General features: G+C 47.7%; 1 protein-coding gene across 1 annotated transcript in view; it reads right to left on the reverse strand.

Annotated features, from left to right (window-relative positions):
* Positions 1–14,059, reverse strand: part of IQGAP3 (IQ motif containing GTPase activating protein 3) — a 36,702-nt gene extending 22,643 nt beyond the window's left edge. Inside the window, exons 1-12 of the mRNA XM_065896424.1 lie at positions 13,977–14,059; positions 9,060–9,216; positions 8,339–8,416; positions 6,959–7,035; positions 6,144–6,211; positions 5,941–6,054; positions 5,516–5,694; positions 4,992–5,070; positions 4,252–4,415; positions 3,639–3,726; positions 1,864–2,027; positions 214–371 (exon numbers count right to left, since the gene is read on the reverse strand). Of these exons, the coding sequence (XP_065752496.1) occupies positions 214–371; positions 1,864–2,027; positions 3,639–3,726; positions 4,252–4,415; positions 4,992–5,070; positions 5,516–5,694; positions 5,941–6,054; positions 6,144–6,211; positions 6,959–7,035; positions 8,339–8,416; positions 9,060–9,216; positions 13,977–14,041 (1,391 nt within the window). The 5' untranslated portion in view covers positions 14,042–14,059. The remainder of the gene's footprint in view (positions 1–213; positions 372–1,863; positions 2,028–3,638; positions 3,727–4,251; positions 4,416–4,991; positions 5,071–5,515; positions 5,695–5,940; positions 6,055–6,143; positions 6,212–6,958; positions 7,036–8,338; positions 8,417–9,059; positions 9,217–13,976) is intronic.
* Between the last annotated feature and the right edge of the window lie 5,143 nt (positions 14,060–19,202).

The following is a 19,202-nucleotide window of genomic DNA, read 5'->3' on the forward strand; positions in this document are numbered from 1 at the left end:
AGGAAAGGGGAATGACTGTGAACCCACCAACTCCCAGGAGAAACACAGGCCAGGGAACTGCAAACAGACCCAGAGGGTTGGCCTGTGCCAGAGAACAGGGCATCATGCAGAAGGCTAGTCTCCGAGCACAAGAACTTGGACTCTTGACTACATTCCCTCCATCACCCACCCATCCCCTCTCTCAACATGCAGCTAAACCTTAACCTTTCTCACCGTTGAGCATTCTCTCCTTCCACCTCGGCCAGCCCTGTGGCGGGGTTCACCAGACTGCTCCAGAAGCTGCTGGCATCCCTGGCCTCCAGAGCTCGGTTGATCAGGACCACGGCTGAGAGCATCTCCACGGCCACGAAGAGCTCCTCCTGGCCAAGCTCCTACAACAGAGTGAGGGCTGATTCCCTAGTGGGCTGGTGAAGGGCCTCGGGGGTCTGCCTGCCATCCTGCCCCCAAGACTCTCCCACATCCCAGAGTCTCTGTCTCAAAACACCTATGGCCTAATCCATTCACTAATAATTAATCATACTTAATACTTGAGAGTGCTTACTATGTGCTCAATGTATAAGTACTTTGTGCACATTATCAGTTAATTTTCATAACAAGCCAAAGAGGTAATAGGTAAGTATCCCTATTTCACAGATGAACCCATAGTCAAGTAATATAAGTTAAAGCTAACTGCCGGATACCAGAGCCCACATTCAACCAGTGAGTTCTACCTGCTCCTTTCTGGTCCCTACCACACACCAAGAACTGCACTAGGCCCTGGGCACACTGAGAACAAGATAAAGTGGGCTCCTCAGTGCTGTGCTACACACCCAAGGGCCCCTTCCCTGCCCAGTCTTCTCATCCTTCTCAAATATCTGCTTGTGCTGTTCCCTGTCTGGAGCACCCTTCCTGTCCTCTACTAATAGAATGCTGCAAATAATAATAATAATGATGATGGCGGCTAAAAATTTCACGCCAGGCTCACTTCTAAGCACATATGTTAACTCATTTAATCCTTACAACAATCCTATGAAATAAATATATTATTGTTCCCATTTTATATATGAATTGAGGGGCAGAGGAGGCAAATAGTTTGCCCAAGGTCACGTAGCTAGGAAGCAGTAGAGCTGAAATTTAACTCAAGGATTCTGGCTCTAAAGTCGCTATGCTTTACCTCTTAGGACTTATTTTATGCTTCCTTGTACTATAGTCTCATACACTGAGACCATGAGCTTCCTGAGTGTCATGCCTGGAGTCGATGCTCTATAAATGCCTGCTATGGTTAGGATTCTTTATTGAGTCTCCTCTCTTCCAAGAAGGCTTCCCAGACTTAGCCTGAGCTCTGCCCCTTCCATTTCCCTAGTGTGAAGCCATCTCCCATTTACATCATCTACTCCTCCCTGTGTCCCTGCCTGGGCCCTCGGGTGTGTTCTAACTCCTCCAACAGGCTGGGAAGTCCCTACAGGAGGGCCCTATCACCTCACCGTCAGAGAAGCTGTATGGACAGGGGGAGGTGGGACAGCAGAGTGGTTAAAAACATAGGCTTCAAGTATATTCAGCTTTGCATGCACTCCCAGCACTGCCAGCCACAGCTGTTTTGGGCAAGTTACTTAACTTCTGTATCTGTTTCCTCATCTCTAAAATGGAAATAATAATACTTATCTCATAGGGTTCTTTTAGGATTAAATGAGTGTTTAAAGCAGTGTTTTCTCAAAGGTATTTGCTATTATAATACACTCAGGAGGGCAAGGATGGTAGCCCACCTCCCACCCCTAATCTCTTGCCAGAATCTAAGGGTGCCCTCATGGGTGCTCTGGACTGACTGCTCTGATCCCTCCAGCTCCTTGGGAACCCAAGAGCTGGATCCTCATTTCTAGGGCTTACCCCCCGCTGCTGCCGCTGGAGCACTGCCAGCTCCTGCTGGTACACAGCTGATGCAAAGGGGTACACTGGAGGCAGCTGGGCTTCTGGGCACATCAGCTCCTTCACGGTGTCAGCTGCCACTCCCCTCCGGATGGCTTTGTTGATCCTCTGCACGGCCTGGAGCACTGCAGGGGAGGAAGGAGAGGCTGTACAGGCTGGGCATCCAGTGCCATTTCCACTCTCCTGGCTAACTAGGTTCTGCGGGCGATCTCTGAGGGGAAATGGCTTTGAACCTCTGCTAGGTTCAAAATGCGTTTCTAAATGTTCAGGAGGGAAAGGGGGTTGGGTCGCTTTAAGAAGAGGCTCCGGAAGAAGCAATTTGTCAGGCCTAGAAGTTGAGTAGCTCAGCAGGTGGCTGTCATAGCAGAGGTGAATTCCTAGGGTGGTGAGCATAAGATTGACAGGAGGCTATGTAGCACAACTAAGATGAAGTTAGTCAAGGGGCTCCAGGGACCAAATCTTGATGACAGCGCAGAAGAATAGGGAACTAGCTCCAAGGTGGAGCCATTTGGGCTGCAAAGGGCAAGAGTAAGCTAAAAAGGGGCCCTGGTGTATCTACGTAGTTTTAGTTTTCAAATGCTGGTGCTTATAAAATGCCAAGCAGATATGGGCATTGACATCAAGGAGCACAAAATCCACTGGGGAAAAATAAGGATACAAAATTACCTACATTGCATTGCTGCCACCGCTATGTGAGAGGTACTTCCCCTCCCTGCAAATCCACTGGCAGCGTGGGGGAGGAGGGATTCTAGGGGGAGAGAGTAGGAAGATTTCACAGAGGAGGAGGCATTTGAGGCAGCTCTGCAGGATATTTTCATCTGCTTTCCACTGGTGAAAACGTGGGAGAACTGTAATCCAGAGGACCAGAGGCCTGGCAGTGGGCAAAGCTGTGGGCAGTCAAGGAAGAACAGGTCATCTGACTCAACTGGGCTGGTGGGATGTGAAGAGAAGGGTTGGGGGAGACATTTGGAAGGTCTCACCTACCATGCTGAGGAGATGGGACTAAAGTCTAGGAGAAATATGGAAGAAGCCACGACGGTCTGAAGATGTTCAACAAAGAAGCTAAGATCAGATCTGTGCTTGAGCGATTATTCTGGCAACAGCAAGGAACTGAGCGATAAGCAGGCAGTTAGCCAGGAGCGGCCTGGGGGCTCCATGAGGTAGCCACAGAGAGCCCTGCCAGACAAAGGTGAAGGGTGACTGAGCAAGTCCAGCCGGAGGCAAGCATTCGTGCCAGGTGTGGTTGTCCACAGGCTGCTGCGTGGCGCCTCGGCACTCTATCTCTCTTCACGCCTGCTATCCAGATTGATCCCCTTGGAGGGGGACAATCGCTAACCCACATTCTTTTAATAAAGAATTATATTTGTATATCATGTTTTTAAGGGAAACTGAGCTGGATCATGAGTTTCTCTCTCATCTGGGCCATCACTATATTTCAGAAGCCAAAGGAACTCAACCAAGTTGAAACGGTCAAAATACAGGGGAGGTGCCTAGAAGGAAACTGCCTGTCCTAGAAGTCCAGCCTGGTGCAGTACTGACTGTTATTATCTCCAGGGCCTTGATGAACTTACCTGTAGCATCTCCCCAGGCGGCCAGGAATAGGGCACACTAGGTGGGGAGCTGGAAAATCGGGCAGCAGTCTACCTTGCTCTACACAGAAGCTGGCAAAGGAGTTACATGCTCTCCCAAGAGCCAGTGATACACCCAGACCAGGTCTCAGTCTGGAGATGACTTACTGGCTTGTTCCTGATCACACTTTATGTTGGCTGCAGCCACACCAGCTTGGACCTCCTCCTTTTCCAGAAGCTCCACCAGGCCCAGCTCCTGGAAGAGGGAAGAGATGCAGTAGAAGAGAGTCCTCCTGGGACCATGAACATACTTCAGGAGCTGCCAGCATGAGCCCCAGGTCCACCCAGTCACCCACCCTCAACCCCACCTCTCCCCTTTAGGCAGACTAGCCTGGCCCACCCATCCCTCAGAACTCATCTCTAACCTCTGGCTCTTTCTTACCCAGCAAGCACCTGAAATAACAACACGGGCAACACAAATATAGTGTCAGGGAGAAAGTCAACAGCATTGAAAATAAGATTGCTAACCTGAGGCCTCAATTCAGCAATGGGGGAGCATATCACTGCCTACTGGACTGCCCCTGGGTCCCCCCCTCCCCGGTCAGTATGAGAGATTCTCAGAAGGCAGAAGCTGATCAGCGTGGTCCATTAGGCTTTGGGGTAATTTAACCATTTAAACATGTAGTCAGTACTTACTGAATACAAAGAATTGACAGTGGTGAGGCCCTCCCCCATCCTATAGTCAGATAGAGGAGGTAGCAGGTCATAGACAGAGCCTGACCTGTGCTTTCTGCTCTCTGTCTGAGCTCAGCTGTTCCAGGTACCAGTCTGCAAGGTCTCTCCTCACTCCTTGCAGGGCCAGGACAGGGTCTTGAAGGGCCTCAAGCAAGGCCTCAGGGCTCTGTCTTTCCAGGGCATCATCAACAACTTCTAGAGCCCCATGGACTGAAAAGACCAAGACTCCATAATGGATGGTGTGAGAAAGCCCACCCCTTAACATCCCCAGTTCAGCCCCCTTCCTGCCTGCCCAGGGTTACCCTCACCCCTGCCCCCTGGGCTCCTAGGGCCCAGCCCAAATTCTTCAGCTTGATCTTCACAGCCTACCCATCTCACTACCCCATACCCTGAGGATATCCTGACCTAAAAAGGTAGAGGCACGCTCCATCCTGGGCTTTCAAGCCGCCTCTCCTGCCCTGATCTCCTACCCCCATCCATTCTCCAAACTCTCTTCTTGAAGGACCCCAGACCAACCGCCCCCGGAACCAAGAGCTGAAAAGCCTGTCCCTTTGCCTCTGTCCACTCTATGGATGTCCATTCAAACAGAAGCCCCCTTGACAGCGACCACTTCTCCAGACGTTAACAGACGTAAAACAGAGCACACACAGCCTTGACTTTGATCTTCCCTTGAAATAAGTGTTGGCCCAAGTGAGGTCATGGGTCTTCTGGCCTGAGAGAAGCCAACCCCATAACTCCCTAGGCGGGGGCTTACCCTTCAAACCCCTCCTGGCCTTTCTCTCTTACCATTGACATGGTTGATGTTGCCCTGGATTTCAGCCTGAGTTAGGTAGCAGTCATAGATGTCCTGGCTTTCTCCATCATTCTGCAAAAACTACATTGAGAGGGGAACCTGGGAAAACCAATTCAATCTTTCTTACCCCTCCCTCCCTGTCTATAACTATTTCTTCTTCTGGGGGTCTTCCCAAGGCCAAAGGTCAGTTTGGTTGGAAGGAATCTGGGGAAATCGTGGGATCTAACCCCCTGGCACTGACACAGTTAAGTTGAACTACCCTTTGGAATCTCCAGTCTAATCTCATCCAGTTCTACATTCCAGTCTCTCAGCCCTGCCCCAGAACATTTTCCCCTATCTTCTCTTTTGAATTCCCATTATTCTCCTGAGTTCCTCTCCTGTTTCTCAAAAATAACCGACAAGTTAGTTTCTCTAGGCAACTTTGGATTCCGGAGACAGGACAAATAGGAGTCCTGGTTTCACTCGAGATTTTCCAGGCCACCCAGCTTTTCGGCCCCTGCCATCCAAGGCTCCTTACGCGGTTCCTGGCATTGGCAGCCTTCTCCATCTTGGCCTGGGCCAGCAGCTCCTGGTAGATGGCTGCCAGAGGCTCTCGAAGATTCCCCAGCAGAGCACTGGGATTCTGCAAGGCAGCCAGGGTGTCCTTGACCACTCCTCGCTCCACTGCCTCATTGATGGCAAGAACAGCTGCATGGACTAGGAGGGGACATAAAGACAAGGTCAGGATGCCAGAGCAAACCCCAGTCCAGCTACAGCGTAACCAGCTGCAGACCCCACTCTGACATCATCCATCCCCTTTTTCCATCCACAGGGGCCAGGCAAGCCAGGTAGGCTGTTGGCCCTGCCTATGATGAGAAGTATCCAGGATTTATGCAGGGGCTATAAGGTTCAGGGTCCTCCCATACTCACTGAGCTACCCCAGCAGGGGAGCCTGGTCTCTACCTGCAGCCTCATCCACCGAGAGTTCATTGGCCAGGATGCCCCCGATCTTGCTGAAGGCAGGCAGCTGGAGGCCATATTTAGCTAGTTCAGAGGCCATGTTGCTGAGTTCCTCAGCTGCAATGATAGCACAGATGCCCTTCATCAGGCCCAGAACCCCCAAGACCTGCCCAGACTGTGGTGGTTGGGGAAGGAGCTGGGCTTACCTGTGAATTTCACTTTCCCATATAGATCATGTATCTGAGGGGCCAATCCCAGCCGGAAGAGGAAGAGACTAGGAAAGAATAGAAGGCATTGGGGCCTATTCATTTTCACATGCTGACTGTAATAGGTTTGCAGGAGATACTATGGGGACTTGGAGATGAAGACCATACAGCACCTGCCCACAAGTCATCCCCCATTCACAGGGAGAGATGTTATTGTAAGTCAGCACAAGGCAATGCCATAGCAGAAAAATAAGATGCTGTAGGAGCTCTGGGGGGATTGCGAAGGCTTCACAGAGAAGGACACATTTCAGTGGCAGGTCACTGGATGGAGATGGAGGATGGAAAGGGCATAGCAAGCAGAGACCCGCCAAGCTAAGGCACAGAGTCCTCAAAGGATGTGGGAAATGAATTCAGGAAGAGATGACATGATGGACATAGGAACTGGTCAATTACTTTCTATGCTTTAGCCAACTGGTTGCTGATGGCTGGCTGCGAGTAGGACTAAATAGCCTTCTCCATTCACGCTGACGGCATGTGACACTCCAGATGCATCCTAATCTGACTTCCTTGCACCCCGGGCACAAGCTGAACACTCTTCCCCGCCTGCTCTTTCCCTTCATCCACACAGATCACACATAAATGTGCCCTCCAGCATGCACATAAGTCTAAACAAAACTATGTAGATCAAAAATGTCCCTCTGAGAAGTGTTCCCTGTGGTCTATCTTCCATCCTCCCTGCTGCAATGTTTGTTGCTGTTGACTGTTGGTTGCATCCACCTAGAGGAACCTGGATGACAAAAGTCTCAGTCTCTCACCTGAGTGCATGGATGCAGTAGACCACCCGGGGCATGTTCTTCTTGTCATAAATGTCCGTGGTCTCTGGCAAGAAGGTCTAGAGGGGAAACCAGCCAATTACTGCCATTGAAGACTTTGAAGCAGCACCAGATATGGAGAGAGGGGCTGAGGAATGGGTTTCTTCTCTGACCTGGGGCTTCTGGGTCAATCTCCCCAACTCTTTACAGTCAGCACTGCATCCACACACTCAGTGTAAAAGAAAGGCATTGGGGACCCATACTAAGCCAAGACCCGGCCACGGACACACAGCCCCAGATTAACCAAACACCAGACAAGGCTATCAAGGCTATAGGACGCAGGCCACATGCTCCAGGAGAAACAGGCCCCCTTTTCATCCTACAGACACAGCCAGCCTGTGCCCCTCACCTTGGACTCTTGCCAGAAAGGTGGCATGCTGGGAGCTGGCCATGACTCCACAAGGGGCCTAATGAAACACACGCTGCCAAGGACTGCAAAGGGTCAGGGCATGCCACCCCTGTCTTCAAGCCAAAGGTCTCTGATCAGTGGGGGCCCCTCTAAGAACTGAGTAACCCCAGGCATGATTTCTCATGCCACCTGGCGACTGTAATGAGGTTTAACTTCAGTACCTCTTGGTTACCTTAGATACATAAGAAAAGACCAAATCTAGAGACTTAAAAGTGTTCTAGCCTCACTGAGAACACATGGCCTCTATTGATCTGCCTCTCACCAAAGCATCTGTCTTAACTGTTATTTCCTTGTCTTATAATTGCCTTCTACAGTGAAGAAAAACGCTACAGAATCTTATGCCTTAATTTGTATAGTTCTTTGTAATTCGTAAAAGGAATTCACACAGATCATGTGATCTTCCTGACAACCTTATAAGGAAGACAGGGGAGGGATTACTATCCCCACTTTACAGATGAGAAACAAACTGAGAGTCAAAGAGTGAGAGGACATGCAGCATGTGTCCAGTTGGGGTCCTGGCCTAGGCTTCCAAGTCTAACGCCTTGGGATGTGGTTTATCCTTGCTTCACACTATGAAATTCTGGTGGAAAGATGGCTGGCCAACATGAGGTCCACCTCCTGCGTTATATAGGGGCCTCACTGACTAATGGGAACAATGGCAACAATGCATCCTGGGCCAGGTTGCCTTCACCTCCCTTCACTTCCCTTACCCACAAGGAAGTGAAGACAGAGACCAAGTAACATGGTTCAAAGACATACAGCCTCAGGGAACTTAAACTCTTAGATTAAATTCATTTAGAAGACACATGGAGATGAGCACTAAAGAGTGCCAGGGAGATAAAGCATGTGTGTGGTGGAGGTGCGAGTACTGGTGGAGAGCAAAGATGAACCCCAATCCTGAGACCCAGTGTTACCGAAGGCAGACCGATGTGGGCTACTGCAGACAGCCAAAAGTTGATGTTGTCTGTGTGACGGAAATGCAAGCCAGTTGCCTAAAAGGGAAGGAAAGAGAAGAGAATCTATTTCCACAGTTCTCAGGGTTCCCTCTGGGTAGAGCCCAGACCACAGCTTGAAGATTCAAGGGGTGGGGGCAGAGGACCCTGTGCTATGGATTTCCCATCCCCCCAGGACAGAGACACAAAAACAGAGAGAAACCACCAGGGATGGATGACCCAGTGGGTCATTTGGGAAGGATGGCACAGGGATGGGATTAGCAAGCTAGTAAGGCTTCCTGGAAAAGGGAAGTCCGGAGCTGGGATGGGAAGGAGAGGCGGGTTGGGTTGACTAGAGCACAGGGAAGGGGCAGCATGTCCTGGAAGTAACTTCAAGGTGGCAAAGCTCACAAGCCTCTGAGTGTAGACTGTGGGTAGAAAAATCTGCTTGGAAGTTCTCATATCAGAGGCATCTCAAAGCCCACCTAGCAAATGCCCCTTGCTGCTAAGCATAGTACACACCGCCTAGCTGCAAGACACCAATTGAAACCCGTTGTTCCAGTGCAATGATTACTAGCACCCATTTTATCCTCAATAGTACCCAGGTTTGGACAATAAATTATATGGTCACCCCACTCTCACAACTTTGAGAACAGATAGTTTGAGAGGAAGAAGGTAGAAAGTAGAGACCTCTGCTCCCCACCTGGTACCGTAGCTGCTCCACGTCATAGATCTTCTTCAAGGGAACCACAGAGGGTGCAAAACAGTGGCCCAGCTTGGCCAGCAGCACTCCGTTCCGGAGGCTCTCCTCCAGCTCCACCGGGGAAGGAAGCTCCTCCTTCAGGCAGGCCTCCATCCAGCTGAGAGCATGAGAGAAGCTTCTCACCCCCTCTGGCAAGCCACAGCACTTCATTCCAACCACAAGACCTTCCCTCCCTCCCTCTCTCCCCCTAGGCAGCCTCTCACTCTCTCCTGCCTCCTGTTCCTGCCCTACTCCCAACTCCCCTCTCTGCCCATTGCCTGGCTGTTCCCACCTTCTCCCAAGCTGCCGCAAACACCTGGAGTGGCCTATCCTCAGCTCCCACCCACCCTATACATCTTCCCTGACAGATACTGAAGCTGCCCATCTTCAGTGAGGCTTAAACAGGCTCTTACCTGTTACATGATATAACCTCTCACTCAGTCTGGTTATGCATTTGACTGTTGAACCAAATTGTACCTGCTCACTTCTCTTATTCTGCAAGTTCTGAGAACCCAGGTATACAAAAGTCATGTCTACACAGCACATAACCCAGCTTTGATGATGATGAGGGGAGCAGGGAGGCCCCAGGGTTGAAGCGAGGAGAGCAGCACAAAGGGACAGAAAGGTCACAGCCCTTCGAATCAGAAGACCTGCTTTCCACGCCATTTCCCTCACTTCACCTCTCTGGGCCTCAGCTGTATAATCTGCAAAATGAAGATACCACCTGTACCTCCTGCTTCAGTGGGCAGCTGCCAGGATTAAATGTCTTAATGAATGTGAAAACACTTTGAATATAAATGTAAAGTATTATTATGGCTGATGATTGTACGAGGGAGAGAATAAGGGCTTCTCCGCATATTGGGGCCTATAGGAAAGATCTGTTTTCAAAGAGAGAGCCAGTCACACCTCCCTTCATGCCTTCCCTACCCCATCCTACCTACTTTCTTTGGAGAACATTAAAAATATGCTATTGATTAAAAGGAAAGAATTAAGCATTTATCCTGTCTTTAGAGCCAACATCCATTCACAGGAAATATGGGGTACAGAAGAACAAGTTGAGGGACACAGGAAGTGAATAGACAAAGCCAGAATGTAGGATGTTCTACAGGACAAATGACCCGGTTTCCTCGACAAGTCAATGACATAAAGAACTGTTTATGTCAGTTCCAGATGAAAGAAGACTTAGTAGTACATAACAACCAAATGTCAAATGTGAACTCTTTCAGATCCTTAACTGAATAAGCCAACTGTAAAAATAGATGATTTTTTCAGACAATCAGGAAAATTTGAAGATGGCCTGGGTGTTGATCCAAGGATTAATGAATAACTTAGGTGGGTATTATAATGGTATTGTGGTTATGTAACCAAGTGTCCATATATAGAGATATGTATTAAAGTATGTAAGGGGATAAAAGGACGTGATGTTGTCTTTGTTCACAGATGGCATGACTGTCTTTGTAGAAAATCTGAAAGCATGATACCAGAAAACTTGTGGCGTTAATAAGTGATTATAGCAAGGTTGCAAAAGACAAGGTTAATATATAAAAGTCAATTGTGGGACTTCCCTGGTGGTACAGTGGTTAAGACTCTGTGCTCCCAATGCAGGGGGCCTGGGTTTGATCCCTGGTCAGGGAACTAGATCCCACATGCATGCCACAACTAAGGAGCCCACGAGCCACAACTACGAAGCCCACCAGCTACAACTAAGGAGCCCGCCAGCCACGACTAAGGAGCACATGTGCTACAACTAAGAAGACGGCAAGCTGCAGCTAGGAAGCCTGCAAGCTGCAACTAAGGAGCCCACCTGCTGCAACTAAGACCTGATGCCACCAAATAAATAAATAAAATAAATATAAAAATAATAAAATAAAATATTATATAGCAGAAACTAACATACCATTGTAAAGCAATTATACTCCAATAAAGATGTTTAATAAATAAATAAACAAATAAAATAAAAGTCAGCTGCTTTCCAATTCACCAGCAACAAACAAGTGGAATTTGAATTAAAAACACAATACCATTTACATTAGCACTCCCCAAAATGAAATACTTAGGTATAAATCTAACAAAATATGTACAAGATCTACATGAGGAAAGCTACAAAACTCTGATGAATGAAATCAAAGAATTAAATAAATGGAGAGATAGTCCATACTCATGGATAGGAAGACTCAATATTGTCAAGATGTTAGTTCTTCCCAACCTGAGCTATAGATTCAATGCAGTCCTAATCAAAACCCCAGCAAGTTGTTTTGTGGATCTCCACACACTGATTCTAAAGTTTACATGAGGGCTTCCCTGGTGGCGCAGTGGTTGGGAATCTGCCTGCCAATGCAGAAGACACAGATTCGGGCTCTGGTCCGGGAGGATCCCACATGCCGCGGAGCAGCTAGGCCTGTGCGCCACAGCTGCTGAGCCTGCGCTCTGGAGTCCGCGATCCACAACTACTGAAGACCTTGCACCTGGAGCCTGTGCTCTGCAACACGGGAGGCCACCGCAATGAGAAGCCCGCGCACCACGGTGAAGAGTGGCTCCCGCTCGCGGCAACTAATGACAGCCTGCGCAGAGCAACGAAAACCCAACTCAGCCAAAAATAAATTTAAAAAAATAATAATAAAAATAAAGTTTACATGGAGGCACACCCAGCTAACTCAGTCGGTGGAGCATGAGACTCTTAAAATTTACATGGAGAGACAAAATACCCAGAATAGCCAACATGATATTGAAGGAGAAGAGCAAAGCTGGTACACTAACACTACCTGACTTAGCCACAGTAATCAAGACAGTGTGGTACTGGTGAAAGAATAGGCAAATAGATCAGTGGAACAGAACAGAGACCCATATAAATATAGTCAATTGATCTTTGACAAAGGAGCAAAGGCAGTACAATGGAGCAAAGATAGTCTCCTCAACAAACGGTGCTGGGATAAGTAGACATCCACATGCAAAAAATGAACCTAGACCTAGACCTTACACCCTTCATAAAAATCAACTCAAAATGGAGCATCAACTTCCAAGTAAAATGCAAAACTGTAAAACTCCTAGAAGGCAACGGGGAAACCAAGATGACCTTGGGTATGGCAATGACTTTTTAGATACAACACCAAAGGCACATTCCTTGAAAGAAATAATTAATAAGCTAGATTTCACTAAAATTAAAACTTCTGTTCTACAAAAGGCAATGTCAAGAAAATAATAAGACAAGCCACAGACTGGGCGAAAATATTTGCAAAAGACACATCTGAGGGAATTCCCTGGTGGTCCAGTGGTTAGGACTCGGCACTTTCACTGCCAGGGACCAGGTTCAATCCCTGGTCAGAGAACTAAGATCCTGCAAGCCACATGGCACGGCCAAAAATAAATAAATAAAATAAAATAAAATAATTATTTAAAAAAAGACACATCTGGGCTTCCCTGGTGGCGCAGTGGTCGAGAGTCCGCCTGCCGACGCAGGGGACACGGGTTCGTGCCCTGGTCCGGGAAGATCCCACATGCCGCGGAGCGGCTGGGCCCGTGAGCCATGGCCGCTGAGCCTGCGCGTCCAGAGCCTGTGCTCCACAACGGGAGAGGCCACAAGAGTGAGAGGCCCGCGTACCGCAAAAAAAAAAAAAAAGACACATCTGATAAAAGATTGTTACCCAAGATATCCAAAGAACTCTTAAAACTCAACAGTAAGAAAACAAAGAGTCTGATTAAAAAATGGGACAAAGACCTTAACAGACACCTCACCAAAGAAAGATATACAAAGAAGATATACAGATGGCAAATAAGCATCTGAAGAGATGTTTCACATCATATGTCATCAGGGAAATGTGAATTAAAACAATGGTGAGATACCAATATACACCTATTAGAATTGTCAAAATCTGGAACACCAATAACACCAAATGCTGCTGAGGATGTGGAGCAACAGGAATTCTCATTCGTTGCTGGTGGGAATACAAAATTGTACAGCCACTTTGGAAAGCCGTTTGGTGGTTTCTTACAAAACTGAACATACTCTTACCATATGATCCAGCAGTTGTGCTCTTTGGTATTTAGCCAAAGGAGTCGAAAACGTACATCTACATAAAAACCTGCACAAGGATGTTTATAGCAGCTCTATTCATAACTGCCCAAACTTGGAAGCAACCAAGATGATCCTCAATAGGTGAATGGATTAATAAACTGTGGTACATATAGACAATGGAATATTATTCAGCACTAGTAAAAAATGAGCTAGGAAGCAATGAAAAGACATGGAGAAAATTTAAATGCATATTACTAAGTAAAAGAAGCCCATCTGAAAAGCCTACATATTGTATTATTCCAGGTATGTGAAATTCTGGAAAAGGCAAAACTATGGAGACAGTAAAAAGATGAGTGGTTGCCAGGAGTTGGGGGTGGGGGTGGGGGTGTGGCAGAGGGAATGAATAAATGAAACAGAGACTTTTTAGGGTAGTGAAACTACTCTATGATACTATAATGATGGATGGCTATGTCATTATACATTTGTCCAAACTCATAGACTACAGTGTACAACGTGAAGCGTGAACTCTAAGGCAAACTATGGATTTTGGAGGATTATGTGTCCAAGTAGGTTCACCAATTGTAACAAACATACCACTCTTGTGGGGGCTGTTAATAATGGGGGAGGCTATGTATGCTTGTGGGGAGGAAGCATGCGGAAAATCCCTGTATCTTTCTCTTAATTTTGCTGCGAACCTAAAACTGCTCTAAAAAATAGTCTGAAAGAAAAAAAAAAAAAAGATGCTATTTCAACTTTCCCTTTCCCATAGAATGGACTCTTGTCTTTTTGTATTTGCTTTGGGGGCAGGTGGCTGGGGTGGGAAGGGTGGGAAAGGGAGACCAGAAAGAGGCGGTCGCTCTGCTCACCGCTTGGCTTCCTCCAGCCGGCACAGGTACTCATAGGCGACGTTCTGCCGCCTCTGCTCATCCATTTCCTCAGCTGTGAGGCGTTCATCTGAGGAACCAAGGAGGGGAGCATTAGACAGAGGGCTGTAGCAAGCTTCTTCTTAACAGACTTTCCAAGTCAACTCTGCTCGGAAACCGGAGGCATCTCCCACATGTCTGTCCCCCTAGTCCCAGGACACTGGCTCCAATCTTCTCTCCCATCCAGTAAAGCTTTCCTAGTCAGCATCCTGTTAAAGGGAGGCCTCCCCACCCTTTAAGAGGGGATCCTTCCTGTATTGGAGGCATTCCTTCCCTTTCCCCTCTAGCCATCTTCCTGACCTCCCCCTTCCAAAACCTACTTCACTGCGCTTCCCTCAGTACCTCCTAGTAGGAATGTCCAGATCCCTCCTTGGCTGGGAACTTAGCTCCTCATTTTATCCCTAATTAGATTCTGAGTTCTCCAAGAACTGTACTTGTGTCATCCTCCTCAGATACTCTCCCAGAGGCTAGGTTAACAGGACTAACTAGAACTCATCATTCAGCAGCCATTCATTCATTCAATACCTCCTATATGTCAGGCACTGGACTAGTGGACCCCTACTCTCAAGAAGTACAAAGATTACTATTAGAAGAGAAAAACATGTAAGTAAAAAACTTCAACCTGATGTGAGAAGTGCGATCATAGTTCATGAATAGTCTATGGACATAGATAAAGAGAACGGACATGTGGACACAGGGCGGGAAGGGGAAGGTGGGACAAACTGGGAGAGTACGATGGACATATATACACTACCATGTGTAAAATAGATAGCTAGTGGGGACAAGGTATAAAGCACAGGAAGCTCAGCTCGGTGCTCTGTGATGACCTAGATGGGTGGGATGTCGGCGGGGGGGGGGGGGGGGGGGGCGGGGGGTGGGGGGAGGTCCAAGAGGGAGGGGATATAGGTATACATATAGCTGATTCATTTCATCGTACAGCAGAAACTAACACAACACTGTAAAGCAATTATACTCCAATAAATAAATAAAAATAGTCTATGGAAGCAGCAGAGGAAGCAAAGGATTCTACCTGTGAGTAGAATCTTAAAGAATGAACAGGGAATTCCCTGGTGGTCCAGTGGTTAAGATTCTGCGCTTCCACTGCAGGGCACATGGGTTCAATCCCTGGTCGGGGAACTAAGTTCCCACATGCTGCACAGCGAGGCCAAAAAAAGCAAAAACAAAAACAAAACACCAAAAAAAAAAAAAAAAAAAAAAGAATGAACAGGCAGAAAGGGAGAAAAGGCAGTTCAACAGAGGGAACCATGTGAAAAAAAGCCACTCACTTGGGTTTAAGTGGAAGGACAGAGAATTTTAAAAGATCACAAAGGTGTATTTACTCTCCCTTTTGGTATAGGTCACCTGAGGAGTAAAACAGTCTCCAAGCTAAATAAAATGCAGACAATCTCTGACTCCCAAACTCAAGAACAGGAAATCCCTGAAATGAGACAGCATTCATATTCTGCCTTAGCCACAGCCTCCTTTAATCCTTTTCCCCCCTCTTCTCCCCTATCTCTCTAGTCTCCTTAGGGAAGACAATACAAAAGCTGACAAAATGAGAGAAAGCTACACACATACACCAAGAAAATAAAGTCAGAGAGCTTGAAAACAGAGACAGAGCTTAGCAAATGTCTTTGACTCAGCACTTAATGTTCCAACTCCTTCTCTCTTTTCATTATGTTGCATATCCTGCAATATGATTGGGGCAGGGGCAGGGCTTCTTTGAATTGTCAGTTAAGCAAGTTAAAACACACACACAAACACACACACACCCCTCCATGTTCAAATTGGAAAGCACTGGCCAATCGCAGGAAATCCATCAGTTCTTCTGAGGGGGTTGTACAAGAAACAAGTTTTGGTTGCTAAGCATGGAAAATAAACCAGTAAGTGAGTGACATCACTTCAGAGTTATGAATTGAGGACTGTGAGAGATGGGCGGGACTTTGTACATACACACAGAGTCTTAAAAAAAAAAAATCAGTTTTCCTGTCCTTTTCAGATCTGGAACTAGCTTTCCTTCAACAGATAGGTGGACGTGGACTTCGCTTTTTGAATCCTAATGGAGAGCAAGGGAAAGGAGTAGATTTTGCTTTTCTTTCAGAAGGTCAGATGGAAACCTTTCCGCGGTCCCATTTTTCGGACCCCAGTCTCTCTTTGTAAAGCAGTGTTTTTGAAAGTGTGGTACTTGGACTACCCGCATCACAATTATGTGGGGTGACGGAAGAAGCACAGCGGTGCTTGTTGTAAATGCAGATTATGGGCCCAAGTCGAGACCTATAGTTGCTAAAGCTCTGGGATAGGATTCAGGAATCTGCATTTTAAATTAGCTCCCCGGGTAATTCCGACACCGTAAAGTTTGAGAGGCATTGTCTCAAAGAAGCATCAAAAAGTCAAGGAAGCCCCCGCAGGCCTTTTTAGGCGTCCCGTCCCCTGGTAGCGCTTGGCAAGTATGGTAGCCAAGAGTAACTGCCGCATTTTTAAGGGGCCATCCAGACCACCTACATTCTCCCAGCCCAGAATTTGGGAATAAGTGAGAAAACTGTTTGTAAGCTTTGAAGCGCGACACAGAAGTCGGAGCGTTTCGCAGCTCACAGGTTTACTCCCGCCCGCAGGAGTCCGGACTGAGTGCTCCCTCCCCACTGAGCACAGTTCGGCCGCCCCTTGCTTGGTTGGCCCTGCGCCCAACCCCAGCCCCAACCTCTCCCAGGACCGCCGAGTCCCCGACCAGTGGCATCACTGCCGGACCCTTCTCGGCCCCTTCTGACACTCACAGGTCGCCCGGGACGGGCCCGTTCCTCTCCCCTCCATGTTTCTCCTTCTTCCAGGTTTGAATCTCCCGCCGCCCGGCCACCGCCCCTCATCGTAGCCACAGGCAGACAGGACACTTCCTGTCTGTGCCGCAGGGGCCTCTGGGATTTGTAGTTCCAGGCTTGGGAGGTGCGCCGCCAGATGGGACGAAGGGTACTGTCCAAGACGGGGAGGGGCGCTCCCGGAGGGGAGCTCCCGTTCCTGTGGTATTTTGGGTCGCTGTTTCTCCAGGGCTCCTTCGCTGTTAAACCGTCTTATTTGAAGTAGCCCCTGCGCCCACCCCTGCCTCTATCATTTTTCCCTGGTATTCCCATTAACCCCCCCACACACACTTCCTATAGTGTTCTTTGGTCCCTTTAACTTGAGGGCCTACTATATATATATATATGTATATATATATATATATATATATATATATATATATATATATATATATAAAATGGAATATTAGCCATAAAAAGGAATAAAATATTGCCATTTGTAGCAATGTGGATGGACCTAGAGAATATTATGCTTAGTGAAACCAGACAGAGAAAGGCAAATACTACATGGTATCACTTATACATGGAATCTAAAAAATAATACAACTGAATGTATATACAAAACAGAAAAAGACTCACAGACATAGAAAACAAACTTGTGGTTACCAAAGGGGAGAGGGAGGCAGAGAGGGACAAATTAGGGGTATGAGATGAACAAACTACATAAAATAGAGAAGCAATGAGGATTTACTGTATAGCACAGGGAATTATATCCAATATCTTGTAATAACCTGTAATAGGATATAATCTGCAAAAGCACTGCATCACTATGCTGTACACCTGAAACTAACACAATATTGTAAATCAACGATACTCAATTAAAAAAAATTCAAAAGACTGGATGAAATTTTTGAGGAAGAGCATGTAAAATAAGAAATGAGCAAAGGGGCAGAGTGTTGGGGAACACTAGCATTTAAGAGGTGGACAGAGGGCAAGCAAAGGAGATGGAGAAGGAGTTGTCAGCACAGGAGGACAGCCAGGACACAGTGGGTCGTGGAACCAAGTGAGGAGAGAGTTGCAAGGATATATCAGATACAGCAGGGAATCAAACAAGAAAAATGATTCAGAAATGATCACTAGATCATTGAGAGGTCATTGGAACCTTGGTGAGAACGGTTTCAGTCCCTGCTCTCTCCCCAAATCCTCCTCTCCCCTTAAGAGAGGCTACTCAGTGAACAACAGACTGAGCTGCATATTTGGCTCTGGCTATGCTGTGGTAGCATCCTGAAGGCCCAGCCCATGGGCAGAAGCCGCAGGCTGCTAGGAGAGCCAGCCTCGGGCATGGGCACCATCTGTGGCACACAGCACCAGGCCTGCACGCAGCAGGCACTCAGCAGAGGCTACCTGGCAAATGCAGGTGAGCCCAAGTACTTCCTTATAATTTTGTTTCTGGCCATGGCCTCTACTTAAAAGAGGCCTTTCTCCCAGATAAATGAGGACATTTGCTTTCTGATGCAGGCCACCCTTGGTGAGTTAGGGCAGTAGGTGCCTGTTGTCCTGGGGCCTGCTGTCCTCTCATTAAGCAGAACCTGGAGGTTGCAGATCAGTGGAGCTGGAAAAAGGAGTTCCGGGGCCAGAGAGGCTCTTCTGATCTCCAGGCCCTTCCTGACCATCAACCTTTCACCCTGTTTCCAAATGTGAAACTACCACACAGAAGCACAGTGTATAAGTGTGTGTGTTCATGTGTGTATGTGTGAAAGGGTTCACTTCTGGGACAACCCAAGCCTCATTAAAGCTCGCAATTACGGTAGTGGAAGGGACCTTAGGCTAATTAGCCCAGAATCAGAAAACCTGGGCTCTAATCCTAGCTGCATGAGTGCTCTGTGACCTCAGGCAAGTTACATCTGCTCTTCTGAGGTCCCTTCCTCTGTGAAATGAGGGAATGGGATAGACGATCTTTGAAGCTGTGACTAGTAACAAGCCCTTGATGCTTTGATTCTTGCCTGAAGTGAAGGATTGATGCGTGTGTCTGCAAGGGTGGGGAGAGGTGGGGCAGGAAGGGCAATGGAATCCAGGTATCTGTGCCCAAGCACCAGCAGGGTTCAGCACTAAGATAGGGCATTTGAGCTGTCAATCAAAGAATTCCCTAGGAGTGGAGGGAGGTACCTGGTTGTCTAGGAACCCCAGGGGCTCTGAGCTAAGAGATAAGGGAGGTAACCCTAGCCTGAGGGACCATTCCAGAAAGCCAGCTACAGAGGAGATCGAGGGAGGTAAGGCGTTTTGTGTCTGGGGCCCCAAGACCTTGTGGGGGCAGCCGGGAATGCCTCGGGAATGCGGGTCTCAAAGAGACAGGATTCCTGGCTGTTCTTAGGAGCAGGGG

Source organism: Phocoena phocoena, chromosome 1 (genome assembly GCF_963924675.1).
Source record: "Phocoena phocoena chromosome 1, mPhoPho1.1, whole genome shotgun sequence".
Classification (NCBI taxonomy): domain Eukaryota; kingdom Metazoa; phylum Chordata; class Mammalia; order Artiodactyla; family Phocoenidae; genus Phocoena; species Phocoena phocoena.